The 17,901-nt window shown below is 31.1% G+C and overlaps 1 protein-coding gene across 4 annotated transcripts in view; it reads right to left on the bottom strand.

The window, feature by feature from the left end:
• The window catches only part of ftz-f1 (ftz transcription factor 1), a 348,349-nt gene that overhangs the window by 141,032 nt on the left and 189,416 nt on the right, over positions 1 to 17,901 (bottom strand). For 2 of the 4 annotated variants that reach the window (XM_067051449.1, XM_067051450.1), the window contains exon 2: positions 10,228 to 10,530. The exons of 1 other annotated variant lie outside the window; for it this stretch is intronic. In XM_067051449.1, the coding sequence (XP_066907550.1) occupies positions 10,228 to 10,530 (303 nt within the window). Of the gene's footprint in view, positions 1 to 10,227; positions 10,882 to 17,901 lie in introns of those variants that run through there. One more of the 4 variants, XM_014431400.2, reaches the window with a different exon arrangement.

Below are 17,901 nucleotides of genomic sequence, written 5' to 3'. Positions count from 1 at the left end.
TATATATATATATATATATGTGTGTGTGTGTGTCATATATTCAATTTCCATTTTGAAAATACAAAGACGTGAATGCAAAGGTGCATGAGTATGGGATAATTGTCCCGAAACGTTGTACAAGCAAAATATAGAATAGTTTATATTCTATTTCGAAGTTGTTTTTTTCACCTCAAAAATTTAAAATAATAACAATTTATATAATCAAACTTCCTAAAAATAAAATCAAGAGAAAATTAGAATTTGCAGAGAAATGCAGTAGGACAGTATGCTAGGGGTTTTAAATTTGAGTTTTTTCTGAATTAATACAATTTAAAATCTTTTTCATAGTGCAAAATTAAAAGGATGCAGTTTTCACACACAATCGATCAAAAGTCAACGACGAAACACTATCAAGTGCTCTAACTTGAATACTTGACTAATATGCTGATTCAAATCCGGCTAGTGAAATTTCACTTTAATTCCATAGTGCAACAATAAAAAAAAAATTATAATTCAATAAAATATAAAATAAAAATAAGACTTCCTCTGAGGAAGACAAGATCTTACCCTGACTACAATTGTTTTCTACAATACAAAACGACACGCCCTTTGTGTCCCAATTGAGGTGAAAGCAAATAAATCTTTCGTCCATACGTAATAATTACTATTCAACAGATAGCATAAGTACGTCTTTCTTAAGCATAATAAGAAATGTTATGAATTACGAAAACAACATAATGACCTGAATTAGGACATTAGTAGCGGGATTTTTACTCATGTTCTCCAATAATCTTTCACTAAATAATGAACTAATTTATAGTCCAAATTAAACAATCCTCGACTATTATAATTGTTCTTTCAACTCTACGATTGAAGTATCGCTCCTTCGCATGAAGAATGTCTTGCCAACAAACATACAACTTTAAAATTATCTAATACATATACATACACACATCTATAATACATAGATAAAAAAAATAATTCAAAAATACACCTAGTTAATAGAGATAAATTGAAAATATTCTGGATTAAGGCTTCCCCCCTTATACCCTTCTTTCAAAGGAGGTATTTAACATAGAAACTCTTGGAAGAGATTTGGTAGGAATAGCTCCCCACTACGATCCCCTCCTCCAAAGCATGTGACGTAAGACAAAATTACTCCGAGCTAAAGGTTACTGGAACAATGCGAAAGGCTAAGACCGTAACTCCTCTATCCGTTTTAGAGCCAATTAAATATCTAATTATTGTTTAGTTATAGGATGTGCTTTTCATATTGGTTCAGGTCATTGTCGGCTCACTCATCCATAGTGCAACAATATGTCTCAATCATCTTCTGAAAAGAAGTAGGTAGGTCCGAAGAGAGAGGTTAGAGATTTTTTTTATCAGCGGTAATATCAGAGATGAAAATGTTAGACCAAGTAAATTGTTCCAACAACTCCTAAAAAAAAAATTAAGGAAGAAAATTTTATCGAAGCTGAACAAAGGTTCTGTGAAAGTTATTAGCTAATAAACAATTATAAAGCTCGCAATTGTAACGAATGGCGAATAACTACGATGACGGTAATAAATTACAACATCCATAAAAATAGCTTTATGATCTTTCATCATAGCTCTTTCAAGTGCAAATCTACACAAGAGAACGAATTTATTGGTTTGGATTCCAATGCAATGAAAATAATATGAAATATTTTGATATGTAAAAATTGGAAAATATTAAAATTAAACAATCAGATAAAAGAACTTTATAATAATTTTTTTTTTGTAAACTAAGATCGCAGAATAGATCCAAGCATTAATTTAGATAAATGCAACACTTTACCTAATTAATGAAAACATAATATTTTCACAGAAATAATACAAATGTAATAACCGTCCCTGGTTAAGTAACGACATAACCAGGCTCGTTAGCACACCTATTATCTGATAACCTGGTTTCATTCCAATTGTTTTTATCTTTTAACTTTACTCGCAACCTGTTGTAATTTGATGTAACTAGCTTTTAAAAAATAAAATAAACTTTTTTTTTATACAAAACTATTAAAACAAATTGATTAATAAAAAAAAGTACTATTCCAGATATATCAAACAATTTAAAGATACAAAAAAAACTATAATTATTTAATATTTTGATTAATTGGCCTTTTTGAGTAGCCAACTTATGATGATCTATATGAGGAAAAGATGGTTTATTTTCTACTTCTTTTATCACTTTAATTTTATTAATTTCATTCTGTACAATTATTTACTTTATGTCATTTTGTTTATATTTTATTTTTTGTATTCATTGGTTGTTATCTTTTTCTTTGCTTTTAGCCCTGACGAAGACTTGAAATTCTGGCCTAAACAAATAAATTAAATAAGTTATTTCAAACAAGTTATTTGTGTTATATTTAGACCACACCTCCCAACCATCTTCTCCTCATATAATTTATCCATGGTTAACTATCTCTCATCATTATGATGATCTAATTCATATTAATATCAATCATAATTTTAGATATCCTATTAACTACAACCTGTTATATTTTCAAATGTAGTTCCTTTATAGCAGTTTTAATATTACAACAGTAAAAAAATAAATAAATAAATAAAATTCCTTATTTACTAATTCCAACAAATAATTGGAACATAATAATAACAGAATAATTCCAAGAAATGATTGTTTAAATAGAAGAACAACTTACAAAAAAAAATTATTATTGAAGAATTCAATGAACTATAAAGTAGACTGTAGTTATGTTATGACGACAAAGCAACAAGCTTTGGATAGTCTATAGAGGACTACTGAAGAGACAGAATCCCTGTCTAAGTTAATATCTTCAGAACACGTCCATTTCTAAATAAAACCAAAACTTTTTTTTTTGTTAGATGTGCCACATGACAAACAAGCAGTGACATGTAGAATATCCTTAATTGGAGTACAAAAAATTAATGAGAATAAAGAAAAAAATAGATTTATAGTCGAGTTTGAATCTGCCTGTAATTCAATCGTAATATTATTAATTTTTCCTTAATTAATGACTGTAATTAATATAAAAGCAATTAGGATCAAGAATAAAAATGGGCCAATGCCAAGGGCGGCACGTGAGTACCCTCCCTCCCTTATAGAATATAAATAGCAACCCTAGGCTACAGAGCGCTAGAGCTGTTGACGCCATCCCCAGCATCCTTGACATATTTTATCTTCCAATGGTTCTACTATCCCCCTTTTGTCTTCAACAACGTAGTAATAGTAAATAACTTATCGATCCCAACACTAAAATATCCTCAATGAATGGCTGGCTACAGTAAACATTAAATGTCGTCTTGGTCTCCTGAACGGAAATTTTGAAGAAGGGCCAAACTACAATCTCCTCCCTCCCCCCCAAAAAATTAGAAATGAACATACAAACACACAAAAAAATATGGTTTTCTCTTTCATATTACGTGCGAGTTATATGAAAAATAAAACTAATATCCGCATTTGTCAGAGTTCATACGGTATTTATTTGGGAAGAAATACATTTTAGAGGAAGATTATTATTTGGCAGTAGGTCTGTTTGACCATTGACTGTTCGGAACTGTATCGGAGCATGCGTAATACGGGTTGTTCCCTACCAAAACCTGTTCTGCGCATGCTCCGTAGAGTTCTGGACAGTCACAAGTGGTTGTTGGAACAGACCTAATATGTAATTAGTCAAAAAAAGGTACACAAACTATCCACTTTACAGGACGTCATAAGAGGTAAATGAGAACAAGATACAAACCTTAATTATGATATCGCTATTAGAATATACATAGAATGTTCTACAAAAGTGTTTAAAAAAAAAAAAAAAAAAGAGTAAAAAATATATAAATAAATAATAAGTAATAGAATTGAAAATGTACCACATGAGTACTTTTACTACAACAATTAATTCTATCATTCATTACTGTACTTGTTAATAATTATGATTCTATCAATTTATATTCATATCTGCTTAGTTTACTATTTCTTATTTCTGAAATATTTTTTTATGCTTTATATGTATATTTTTTATTGTTTTCTCATACAATGATTGTATCTCGTATCGTTCACACTAAGGCCTTATAGGTGGGATGAAACGTTATTCCGACGAAATAATTTGTTTTTGCTATTTTGTGTATCTTTTTGACTTCCAACCGGAGCATAAAATGCTAAAATCTATGGAACAGTTTAATAGAATTATCATCACTGTGACAAAATGTATATATAAAAATCTCCGTGAATTTCCCAATGTGCGATGTCACTTAAAAATGAAACATTTAAGACATAAAAAACACTTTTCTTTTTTTGGAAAATATAAAATTTAAATCTCTGTAAATGAAAGTTCATTAAAAACTAAATTAACATTTTGCCATTCTTACATATTTACTATTAGGTTTATGAATTATTTTTTATCTTTCAAGATCCATACGAACAAATTTACTTCAGAGAAAAATACATTAATAAAATTAATACTATTTATCAATCAATTTTAATTAAAAAATAATTTTGATGATTATTTGTTTGTTTCAATACTAAAAGCAGTGATCCTTAAAAATGATAATAGAAGATCAAAGAACACACTTATTTCCACGAGTACTACTTATTTTTTTTTTCGAGTAAATCAAAGGTACTATTCAGGGAGGGCAATAAAGTAGGATAGGTCAGACTTTCAAAATGTTTAACGCCGTGTAAAACGCTTAACCTACTTAAGTCATTTCCTGACATAACTACTCTTACCGGGTGGAAAAAAGGGTTCTCTTGAAAAGATTATTACTTCACTAGATGTAGTTCAGTTCCATACATTCCAAGGATTGGTTGATTTGTCTTAAATGATATACAAATCTTAAACATAACTAAAACTTTTTACCGCACAGTGTCCAACCTTGTTAGAATATTTTCATCCTACCCGTAATAGTGGTCAAAGTATTTTTTTATTGAACCTTTATCATGTTAAATATTTATAGGAACGAGATAGCAACTTTCCAACAACGGGACATTTACCTTTAACTATTTATAACCCAACAAACACTTTTACATTTTCGACATAGTACTAATGAGAGAATTAAATACGCCATCGAGATTAGAAAACAGTATTTTAGAAATAATGAATTATAAAATTATAATAATAATTATGATTTACATAAATTATAATGAATTTCATATATTCTTGGAATAACAATGCTAAAAACTTAATATTTTAACATAAACGTTAATCGATAACGTGAAATTCAATATTAATTAATCTTACTACCAACGAATGCACTGATTATAACTATTTTTCTAGAGTGGATGCTAATTAAAGATTTAAAAAGCATTAAACAAAAAAAGTACACCATAAATCAAACAGTCATCAACATTTGAAAAGTCATGCTCAAAAACATACGTCAGTGCTAAGCTAAAATTATTTAGCTGGGAATCATTTAAATTTTTCAACCACCCGAATCATCGTACGAAGTAATTATATGTAAATTTCCTTTGTATAACCTACATAATTTCCACTTAAATATCTTAATTACTACGTAACAAGGAGCGGCACCCAGTGATATAAATCTGAAAAAGTAAATAAAAGCGGTTATTTTTACGTGGGAAGATGAGAATACAACTCAAAACAGTAACAATGTTTTTAAGATATTTTACAATACAAGAGGAAGAAATAATAAAGGAATAACGTAACAGTCTAGAAGTCATATGAACTCTTCAACTAGTTTGATCAAGTATAGCAAAATCGGATACTAACTAGAAATTGTTGAGTTATACAAAAATAAATTTTATTGGAGAAATTTCGGAACCATCATAGTTCTCTCTACAAGCTTATCCAGCGTGAGTAGAAAATCTATGAAAACTATAGATTTTCCTCCTTTGTTCCATTTTAGTCCGCTTTTCTTAAAGTCATTTTTCACTTAATCCTCTCCCGTATTCTTAGCTCTTCCTTTTTCCACTAACCTTGACTTGACAAACTTGGGGATTCATCCAATCTTAAAAGGTGACTAAAACTTCTAAGGCAATCCTCTCTTATCATATCGTCGGCTGGCCACTAAACAGTGGCGTTATGAATTCTTCTCATTTATTGTCGAAGTTCATTGGTTGATTTATTTTCACCAAAGTCTATGTTTTAAGCAAAAAGTTATGTTCTGTCTTCGTCTTTTCTACTTCTCTCCTATCCACAAAGTCTCCATAAACTGCAGCGAACATCCTCCCTACTGGACCTTCGAATTCCTCTCGTATCCAATCTTTACAAGCCAAAATCCTTCGTAAAATCCTTAATGCTCCTTATTTTGTTACTAATAAAACCATCCATAAACACCTAAATGTTCCTTATGTAACCGATCTATCCCGAACCCGATATTATTCCTTCCACAATAAACTCCCTAACCACCCAAACTCACTAGTTTCTAACCTTGCTCCCTCTTCCATTCCTGGCAATCCTCCGAGGCGCCTGAAAAGAAGATGGCCTCGTGACCTTATATTGTAAACTGTTTTTAGAGTTCTACTACTGGATAGTTTATCTACATCCCGTATCATATCATTATGTCGTTATGATCAAATTTACTTGTTGTATTTTTTATACAGTTGCAAATATCAATAAATAAATAAATAAATAAAAAAAAAAAAAACCTTTCCATTTTCATCTACGTGAGTTTCTAGGGATAATTCGTCTACAATAACAACAAGTATAATCCTTGGCTTCTTTCCGACCATCATCACTTTCCTTTTTGTAAGATTTATGCTCAAGTTAATATCCAGTAACACCTTCATTTTAATCATTTTTTTTTCTCTTTTAAAACAATTCAAGGCAAACTAAACAGAAATTAACCAACGTTTAATAGATACATTTTATCGGAATAACAATCGGGTCTTTGATATTCACACAGATTATCTCGTGGTTTGTATTTATTTAAGAAACATTTAATTTTATATTTTATTAACTTAACTACTACGACTAAAACATTTAACATTATAAGAAGTACAATTTTCAAAATAAATTGATACTATTCCACCATTTTTTTCTGATAATATTCTATATGAGAAATATATGTTTATAAGCCATTATGATACCGTCTGTTAGGTCCCGGCATGATTGTGTGACGAGGTGAAAATTATTGGTTGTGAAGTCGTAGTTAAATAGGTCAAATACGAAATTACAATATGTATTACTAATTTTTCCTCATAATCATTACTTTATTTAGACTATAAATATATTAGTCGAAATTTTTATTTTTATAAAACAAACTTAAAAACTATAACCTTTGCGCATGGCGTTGGACAGTTAGCGGAGGCGATGTTTTCGAGCCGGTTAGTAGTAGGACAGGATCACACTGTTTGCCTCAGTCCGTAACTTCTGATGAAACTTAGCCCAATTGTGAAACTTCTCCATTCGTTTTTACACACTTGAAAGTTTTTTTTTTATTTACTTTTTTCTCCTCTTTATTTTCATTTCTTCACTTCCTTCTAAAGGAGTGCTTTCCGACAGTATTGCGTTTTCTACTTACGATAATGTACCTACGATGGATGTGAAATGACATTTAAATAGGGAAAAAAATGAATAAGACAATATTTTTTTCTTTAAAACCTACTATTCTACAAAAGCTAACTCGGGGAATCCATCGGTATTACTCGTTATACTACGTATTAAAAGAAAAAGATAAGTTCCTATTTGAAACAAGATATGTATTACAAGATACGCGGCGCTGAGGATACTCAACCCGCAACACATCTTAGTCAATGAAATATAAAATTTTTAGGGCCGTACCTAAATGCTAAAAAAAAAATCAGCTAATTTTAAAGGTAATTTATCTTTATTTTAATGTTAATTATTCAGATTCAAAATAAGATATTTAAATCGAAAAGGTTTTATCAATGACTACGGATGCGTTACAATTAAAACATCAGATAGAAAACACCCTGTAGTTTATTTTAACAAAAACTATAATATTTTTATCTTTATTGACATCATTGCTATCAGAACATATTAATTTTTATTTAAAAAAAAAAAAACATTGTCACATTCATTAAAGGGCGAAAATAAAGCAAATATTGATTTAAGGTTTTTGGCAAAAAGAAAAATTAATTACTTATTGTTATAATATGATCGTTTATTATAAATATTTAAAATCGAAATTATTCGTTCAAAATTTATGCTTGTAAAACATCAGGAATTATCAATTTAATGATTTTCCCAAGTAAAGTGATTAAAAAAATTACTGTTTTAATAAATTAAAATTTTGGGAATTTTCAAGGGGCATTTTTTTAGAAGTGCACTTTATTTATTATTGAGATAATTAAGAATAAAAAGGGAGAAAATAGAATTAAACACTGTTCTAATTATATGTGTAACTTGCTAGAAACAAAGGAGTGGGGAGAATTTCAAACGCACTTTTAGTGGGGATTTACGAAGACAATATGGCGGCGTGATACAAACAATAAATAAAATAAATTATACCAAAACTAACTATAAAAATGAACAAATCTAATTGAAATTCTAAATCATTGTTCGCTTATGTAGTAATAAAGTTAATTTCGAATCCACTAACTTTTAAAGGTTCGAAAATTGTAATAAAGTCTGAATAAGTTAATAGAGCATGCAAAAAAAAAGAACTGGGATAGAAATAAATGGTCGTGTCGCTAGTCCGTGCCCCGACTCTGAATATGAATGCTAATAAGGAACTAAGAGATTTAGCCAGCCTATAATATTTCGCTCTTCCGTCAGACTTATCAGGGTTAGGTACCCACTTTTACCTATTTATGATACAAAATAAAGAGGCAAATAACTTGGCCGAATTCGACTAGAATTTAAACTAGTAGCTTAAAACATTAAAACCAGGCTATTTTTAGAAACTTTATAAAAAATAACTTCAAAATGAAACATGCATTATATGGCAAAAATTATACGACGTATGTTCAAATCAAATGCTGTTTTGTGTTTTAATAAAAATAAATAAATAACATAATTAATTAAATGATTTTTTGACAAATGCATTCATAGGAACATACTTCAACAAGTGGCATAGAAATAAAGCGCATGCAGTCTACTCAGAGCTCATAAAGAAAAAAAATATATAACATTGGTTTACGAAAATGAAAGGTTTCCTAATTTTGTTTTATTGGGATAGTATAGACCTAATGTAAATGTAAGATAAAAAATTCAATTTTATTTAAATTAAAGAACCATAACAAAAAAAAAAATACTAGGAAAACTAAAGTATGGGAAGAAAAAATATTGAAAAATGCCCTTATTTATAAGACAGAAAAGAGAAGGTATAGCATAGGAGCGTGTAAGAGAGTGCGATTTGAGTGTTGGGACACAGCATTGAGCAAGTCTTTCTTAAAACTTTCGACTACTGAGTCTCTAAGATTTCTGCTCGCCCCAAAATACAGACCGGAATATTTGAATGAATGAGTGATAACGATACTTTTATCATTTCAGATTAAGATAACGATTTTCGATCCTTTGATTCAAATAAATTTTAATCAAATTGTAATTAAATAGCGTAAAAGATTATCGTATTACTACATTTGAATTTTACAGTAATGTTTTGACGGACGCAAAATGGAACGAAATCAATTAATTGATAGCGATAACATTATACCAACCTTAAAAATATATCACGATTATTTCCGATAAGATAGTAGATCGATAAATAAAAACATATTGTCTAAAAATTTATTTATGAAAAACATTAGTCTTATTAATAAAAACAAAATTACTATTTGATTTTATTTGTATTTTTAGGAATTTTTGTTTCGTTCAACGACGAACAGATGAAAAGTTTTTTATTGGACAAATGTTTGACAATTTAAGATTATCAGGCCACTTTTAAACAACACGTAAATATCAACAACGCTTTATCAAGATTCTTATCATTTTTTCTGTTTATGTGTTGCTGCGTATATCGCCGATTGTTACTTGTGGCAAAGGTGCATCTTTATATACACTCCGCGAAAGTATTTATTGGACATATACTTTAATACTTCAAGGTCAAACTAACGAATGTTATGGTATTAAGTCTATAAAATTTACTTCTGACAGTGGAATTGTAGAATAATTATATGACATGTTACCAGAGGAAAAAACTAGAAGAAATTTAGAGAAATATTTGCATTTTATGATAACTATGAAGAAGCGTAGTTTAAAACCGCGAGATTACATTTTGGTGGCCCTAAAGCACTCATGCACTGTAAAAACATCCTCCCTAAAGGTTATTAAAAAGGAACTCTGAGCGACTGAACAAAATAAGCCAAAAAAAATCAAGTTTAGGACTCACCTTCGAGCTTCATACCGACGTCGAGGCACTTCTGGAACCGGCAGAACGGACACCTCTTCCTCTGGGTTTTGTCTATATGACAGCTCCTTTCCGCAACGCATGTATACACTTTCTTATTTTGGACGGTCCGTTTAAAGAATCCCTTACATGATTCGCACGTGAGGAGGCCATAATGGTAACCGGAGACCTTATCCCCGCAGACGGGGCAGAGCTCCTCGATGCCCTCCTTGGTGTCGGGCAGCTCGGAGCCCTGCTGGAGGATCGGCTGGAAGCCGGGAACCTGCTCCAGGCCGCCGCCGGTACCTGAAGGGGAAAAGAAACAAGCCTCTAAGTTGTATCCATAGCTGATGCCGGGGGAGTGCTGGGGAGCGGCCGACGCTGTGATGGAGTAGAGCGGCGGGGAGCCGTAGAGCGGTGACGTGCCGCCCCCGCCGCCTCCTGCCGCAGCGTCATCGCCGCTCCCGCCCGTGCTGGGCAGGCTGAAATGGGACATACTGAGAGAACCGAGGGTCGAGTGCTGCTCCATGTCTAATAACATATTCCCCCACTGTCACAAACACATAGCACATAAGCGCGGGGGCGGGGCAACACTGAACTGACACTGTGTACGGGGCGCGGGCACCGCATGGAATGAGCTCCCCCCAACAAGTGAAAGTGAATGGTGACCCAGTTGGGGGGAAGGGGTAGGGTGGGGAGGGCGTCCCACTGACCCACTTGTCTCCCCCCTCCTCTCGCTCCCCTCCCTCCTCTGCCGCTGCTACACACATACACACACACACGCATCGTCTCTAACCTACATCCATGTTTACTATATGCCACCAAATCTCCGTCTATAAAAAACGCCCAAGTCACCGGAACCCACTTTCACTGATAACGGGCGAAAGAGATTTCACAACTTTCCGTTTTCAAAATCCGACCCGTCTTCTTTTTCCTTTCAGTTTCGTTTTACTAGAACACGTTCTTTCTCTGTAGCGACTGTCGACCTTGGATTATTAGAATCGCAATTTTATTTACTAACACAATTTGGAGTAATCTAATAAGTTGTGAATTATGTTGTCATACTACCAATTTAACTAAATTATTATGTTTAAAAAAAAAACAGTAGATTATTAGGCAAAAATTTCGAAACAATTAATATAGATAAACCCATTTTTTTTTAAGTACTGACCTAATTTGTAATTTAAATGTAAAACAAGACTTTTAAAAAAAATTGTTAACTTTTACTTTTGTAAAGACATTTCTATTATATGTTATTTACCTTTTTTGAGTTAAAACATAATAAAATAAGATATTTTTTTTTCAATAACGATTAACTTTAGACAGATTATATTTAAAAATATATTATTAAAAAAAAATGTCATATAGCATAAAAGATTGAAGCAGCACTCGACTTGGTTCCATTGATTCATTAGAAGTAAGCCCTCAAAAGGCACATGCATTTGGGGGATAATAGAAATATTTTATGATAATACATAATTTTAATTATGAATAAATAAAAATAAGCTAAGTATTATTGTATCTTACTAACACTAAAATAAGTATAAGAAAAAATATAAACTAATATAATTAGAACTAATAACTAATAAACATAATTTCATCTAAAAAAATGTCAAAATAAAAAGAAACAAATAAATTTCAATTTAAAGCAAAAAATAATGCACTGTGAACTAACAGCGTAAATATACCTACAATAGTAATCAAATAAAATAACATTTCATATCCAATAAAATAACTCACTTTCATCCATGTCCAATAAAATAACACACATTAATCAAACCAGGTACATGTTATCTAAACCAAAATTATAGATAAAAAAAAAGCTTACTTAAGTAGTTTAAATCTCAAGAAAATTTTAATGACACAAAAAAGCAATATTTTAGTCACTTTACTAAATAAAAGAAAAAACATTTTTAAAAAATGTACTCCCTAATTTAAGTTTTCCATGCTTGACTTAATCAATTCAATTATAATTGATCAAAAATTAAAATTTGAAAAGAATGAGTTCTGATAGATTATTAATCAGTTTGTATGTATAGAATAAATATTGAATATTTATGACAAAAACATAGTGTCTCAACAGTACTTATATCGTCAAATCGAGTCGGCTAATTTATTTATTTTAAACAATTTTTAAAATCAAAGTAAACGTAATATATCATAAAACTTCAACTAGAATAAAAAAGAAATAAAATGAAGCAAGAAAATATACATAGATAAACTTTATTCATAATAATTAAACAAAATTGGATAGTACGATAATCGGACTGTGAGCTGTATTTGAGTGATCCTTTTCATTAAATATTTTTCTCATGATAGTAGTAAATCAAATATTTCTATTTTTCTTTTTGAAATAACAAAGTGAGCAAATTTCTCTGAAGAATATATCTCAGAATAAATTTCTAATTCCATATGCAGTATACGTCCCACTTATGGAAACAATGTGATAGTCCCTTATCAACAAAGATTATACCGCTGACACCAAATATTTACTTCATAAACACACACCGGCTTTTTAAATATGCTTTTCTCTCGGGCATTTAAAAAGACTTAAGTAAATTATGATTCAGCAACCGAATCAACTATTCTTACATACAAAGGATACAATGATGAACGATCCGTTAATGTCAAATAAACTATGATTTTCATTTTTATTACTTGAAAAAATCTTAATTTCTGGTTGGCTAAAATTTCATAAACATATGTACTCGTACTTCATTGCAGGAGTTAATTTAATTTTTAAAACAGCAATGCATTATTTTACGAAAGCTCAAATTCAAAAAAGTTTATAGTTAAAAATAAAAAATAGATTATTTAAAAAAATTCAATTAAAAAATTTCAAGTACCTACAGTTATTTTTAATATTTCTTATCTAATGCTCTTAAATGACCTCAGGACTGGGTTAATTATTAATTATTATTGTTGTTTGGCATAATACTTCTCATATACTTGTATGTTTGTAACAACAATATTTTTCAATAAATAACAATATTAGATTTTTTTTTAACTTATTCAAATTTCAAGTAACAAATTCTAAACTTTCATCAATCATGTATTATATCAAGTAGTTATAGTGATGAACTATTCTTTTAAGTGGTTTTCAAAATATTACTTTATTTTGTAATTAGTAAAAAAAAAAATATTCATTTTAAAAAACGGCATATTAAAATAGGAGATTAATATCACAAGTTCATATATCGATAAGGTGTTGGATAAATCTGGCGATCTAGCTCGATTCTGACCGATGATGATAGCTTGATTCTGACCTTTTTTTTTTATTACATCGATAAGCTCATGAATGAAAGACTATTCAAATTAAAAGACAATGGAAGATAACAATAAACAACTATATTTTTGGCTAGATTTTCATATTTTATTAAAAATTCAATAAACCGGGCGGACAATTAAATCCCCTACAAACCTAATAAACGGGTATTCACACATAGACTTATTCGCCAAGTGCTAAAACAAACACTAACACTACCGTAACTGAAACACCAAAAAACCAACAGCAAAAAATTTGTACTATTCCCTACATGACAACACTTTCCGAAAGAACATCAAAAACTGTGACAAATAAGTTAAACAAAAATGATTAACCATCACACACAGCTGCTACTTTATCTAGATCTGCAATTGAACAAATAAAAGCTCCTGAGAATCCTATTTTGGAACTTTTGAATAGTACCTAAAACATATGGTATCTGAGTATATCAACACAAATATAGTTATACTTCTATAACAAAATAATCTTACAAATCATACCAAACTGCTCCCACCACTCATTTCGGACATAGATTCAAATTCGATACACCCAAAATCATATACTGAGAGAAAACAATCTAAAAGAATTATCGCCATAGAAAAATATATGAATTATAATAAACCAAACTATTAACAAAAAATCGGATGAAAAAATTTAAATTTATGTAAATCTAATATCATAAACGCATAAGACACAATTACCAACACTAATAATACATGCATAAATTACAAAACAGACAGACTACCTGAAACTGTTAGTGTATGGGAAAATCAAATAGCCCATGCATACCTTTCTCCATTTCTTTCTTGATTTGTATTGGGTCGTTTCTAATGAAACGCCAGTTTTCACAGGACAAATAATAACATCTACTCATTCATCTCATTTTCCATACATTCCCCTAACGTGTTATCAACTTTTCAATCCCAGAACTTTAAAATTCTGGGTTTTGTGGATAAATGAAGCCAGAAAATGCGTTTTTGGCCTGAGAATCATTTTCAAAAAATTTTACCTTTAAGGGAATTGTCCAAATTTCTAAACATAAATCTATTGGAGATAAGTCTAACGAGTAAGGTGAAAGGACGTAACACAGCTCCTTTATTTAGTTTCTTCATTGTCCGTCGTGAAACATGAGATCTGGGGTTGTTGTATAAGAGTGTGGTCTCTTCCGATTAACGAATGCAGGTTGTTTTTTGACATGTTTTTGATGCGGATGTAATGGTTTCGCCTCTGGATGAAAATGAGAAATGAATCAATTCTGCCATTGACCACCACAAATAAACCAATAACGTTTTGGGATCTAAATACGGTTTTGGCATGTGTCCCAGTGTTTCGTCGATATTAAACCACTAACCTGATATATGTCTGTTGTCATTTAGGTTCAACTTTCCATTCTCATATTCATACATGATCCCTTGGAGAGGGGAGCGCGATGGCACCGTGGTTAGGCACGATGCTACTGTCTGCTAGGACTCGGGTTCGAATCTGGCTGGGCAGAAAATTGTTTTCTGTTACACTGTAGCCGTGAGTCCACCCTGGGGGTTCTGGAGCCCTCCTGGGGTCCACCCAGCCTCTTGAATTTAGTACCCTTAATTGGGTAAAATTCTAACAGTCGAGTCAGAGTGATTCTGACAAAATCACCTTCTTGCACAACCGCTGGTACTTCCTTGCAAAGTATTGAACCCCTGACCCTTTATGGGTTGTAGCGGTTCAGGTTTTAATTATTTTTCGATTTTCGAGGAAAGGCTCGTTTTTAAAACCACCGGTGAATGGTCAGGTTGTTAAAACACCCTTCCCCGAAAGTCATAACAATGTTTCTTGTAGCTCGGGCTATCGAGTGTTCAACTTTAAAGTCGTAAAAAAAAAAAAAAATTACTCGAAAATCGCGAATTTCCACAGTCAAATGTGATGGTACACCTAAACTATCTGCAATCAAATGAAATAATAGTAAATACTTTTAAAAAAAATAATGATGGTCGTTATAATTTGTAAAAATAAACGTACCAAACATAAAAAGTCCACTAATCCCATTTTGAATTTCTGAAATTATGACAAAACTCAAGCAAATCAGTTGGAGTGGACAATTATTACTCATCTAGAATACATCTGTTACAAAACAATAGCTAGTAATATTTTTATTTGTTAGTCTCATTAAATATAACAAGTAAAAAAAACTTCTGATGACATACCCGTAATTAAAATCTCCCAAAAATTAATTATTGATCCCAATAACCAATGTTTCCTAGTTTTAATTTGTTTAAATATCCACCAGGATAAATCTTGATCCGATAAAAAGCTTACTCTTAACTTAATCTGAATAAGCCTCCGGCAATAATTCGAAAGATGAAGAATTAGTTAAAAAAATATTAATTGTAAGAATAGTTGTGCAGGTATATTTTCAATTCCTGTTATTATGTTAATTAGACATTCAGTAAGTTTCAAATTTGTAAGGTATATACATACATCAGTATAATACTGTTGATACATATCTAAATCTATGCCAAAACCCAGGGCTGATATTTTTAGGCAAAAAGCCCCTAATCCCATTATATGCTAAACGTTGAACATTATTCAGGCCTTGGCTCCATTACAGTTGTAAAGCTTGCAATGCTTGGCTAAATTAACTAGAAGACTCTACGCTCAGGGAAATTATGTATTTTAAGTTGGATGGCAACGGTTGGAAATCAATTTATCTTTCCATCTATGCTAAATTTGTAAATAACATTAAAAATTAAGATAGGCCTTGTACGCAGATTGGAGAGGGTGTATTCTAGGGTTTTTAAAAATTAAAATATATATTTAACGGTTATGCATAAATTGTAAACGCGCATTATGTGGAAAATGAATGCCCACTATTAATGATGATAATATTAAAATAAAAATAGGCATACTCGCAATCAGACGTCTCCCATACGCCTTGTAATCCAAAATATAGAAATTTAATTACAAATACAAACTATTAGAGTTCTAAAACAGGGTAGTATTTCCACAAGACTGTATCATGTCACTGTATCATTTACTTGCTGTGTACTTATTTAATACAGTTTTAAATTTAAATGAATAGTTATAGAAAAAGCTCCTTCGGCCCCTAAACCATAGTGAAGGAGATCTCAAATTGATGTACCAAGTTGACAATAATTCAATAATAGGCTACTATTCCCAAGTGTGATAATTGCCCATTATACTTTTAAATTATAATCTTAAACTAATTTCACACATTAGCCTCTATTATCACAATTTCATTAACAAAATCCACCTTCACATACACCTATAACAAAAATTATCTTTGTAAATGAAAATATGAAAATTAAGATATCAATGTGTGAAATAGATTAAGATGATTAATGTAACATTATAATTGTTAATTAATCTACTTAGGCATAATAGCCTGCACTTATAAACATTTTAACTTGAATAAATCAATTTAAGGTCTCCTCGTATATGTAACCGAAAAAAGGTATTCGAGAAAACGGATCTAGGATATATATATATATATATATGTATCTGTATGGGTGTTTGGGGTAGAGAAGCTCAATAAGTAAGGCATTGTCCTACTAGATCGAAGAACCCGGTTTCAAATCCGGAGGAGGCAGGAAATTATTTATTCTTTAACTATAACTGTGAGTCAACCCTAAAGTATCGGGATCACTCTTAGGGCACACCTAGTTCTAAACGTAGGTACCCTTAATTGGGAAAAAATTATCTGAACCCCTGATACCTCATTGGTTGTAGTGGTACATATTTTGTGTATATATATATAAATAAACTCATATGAATTTATTTAATTTTGAACTATAAATTTACACGGTCGTATATTCTCAAGTTGGGAAAGGCTAGAGGTACCACACCTGCACAAACGGGCACCTGCCGCAGAAACCTGCAGGACTGGCACAGATGGATAAAGGTTACTTCACGCCAGATAATAAGAAAGGGCGAGGAATGAAACGCAGAGTAACTATAAATATAGTGAAACATTTAACCATCGTATGAAGCTCAAGTAAGATCATGCTTTATGTCGAGCTAAGGTTATCAGCCCAACCTCTTCTGATAACAACATCTAAAGACTGTCTTGTTGATTACAAACCCTATTCTACTAAAAATGTCACGTGGAACAAGCCTCTAAAATACGAAGATTCATAAAATTTTCCAACTGGAATGTTTCTAGCAAGAATTCTAGTACTTTATACAGTTCCCAAACAATGTTGCAAAGTAGGGTCCCAATGAGGTGTTCTCAGTAGTTACACTGAAGGGCGGTATGGACAGCGATTGGTGGTACCAAACTTTTGGGTTCGCTAAGCATTTTATTTATCAACATATTGAGGTGAAAAATATTTGAATTTAGTATATTTGTTAGGGTTTCCTCATCTTCAAGTATATTTTTCCTTTTCCAGAAACATTGTCAAACAGCCACATTA

This window comes from Halyomorpha halys, unplaced genomic scaffold (assembly GCF_000696795.3).
Source record: "Halyomorpha halys isolate HHAL.00 unplaced genomic scaffold, Hhal_1.1 Scaffold968.1, whole genome shotgun sequence".
NCBI classification, from domain to species: domain Eukaryota; kingdom Metazoa; phylum Arthropoda; class Insecta; order Hemiptera; family Pentatomidae; genus Halyomorpha; species Halyomorpha halys.
This window is presented reverse-complemented; position numbering and strand designations above follow the sequence as displayed.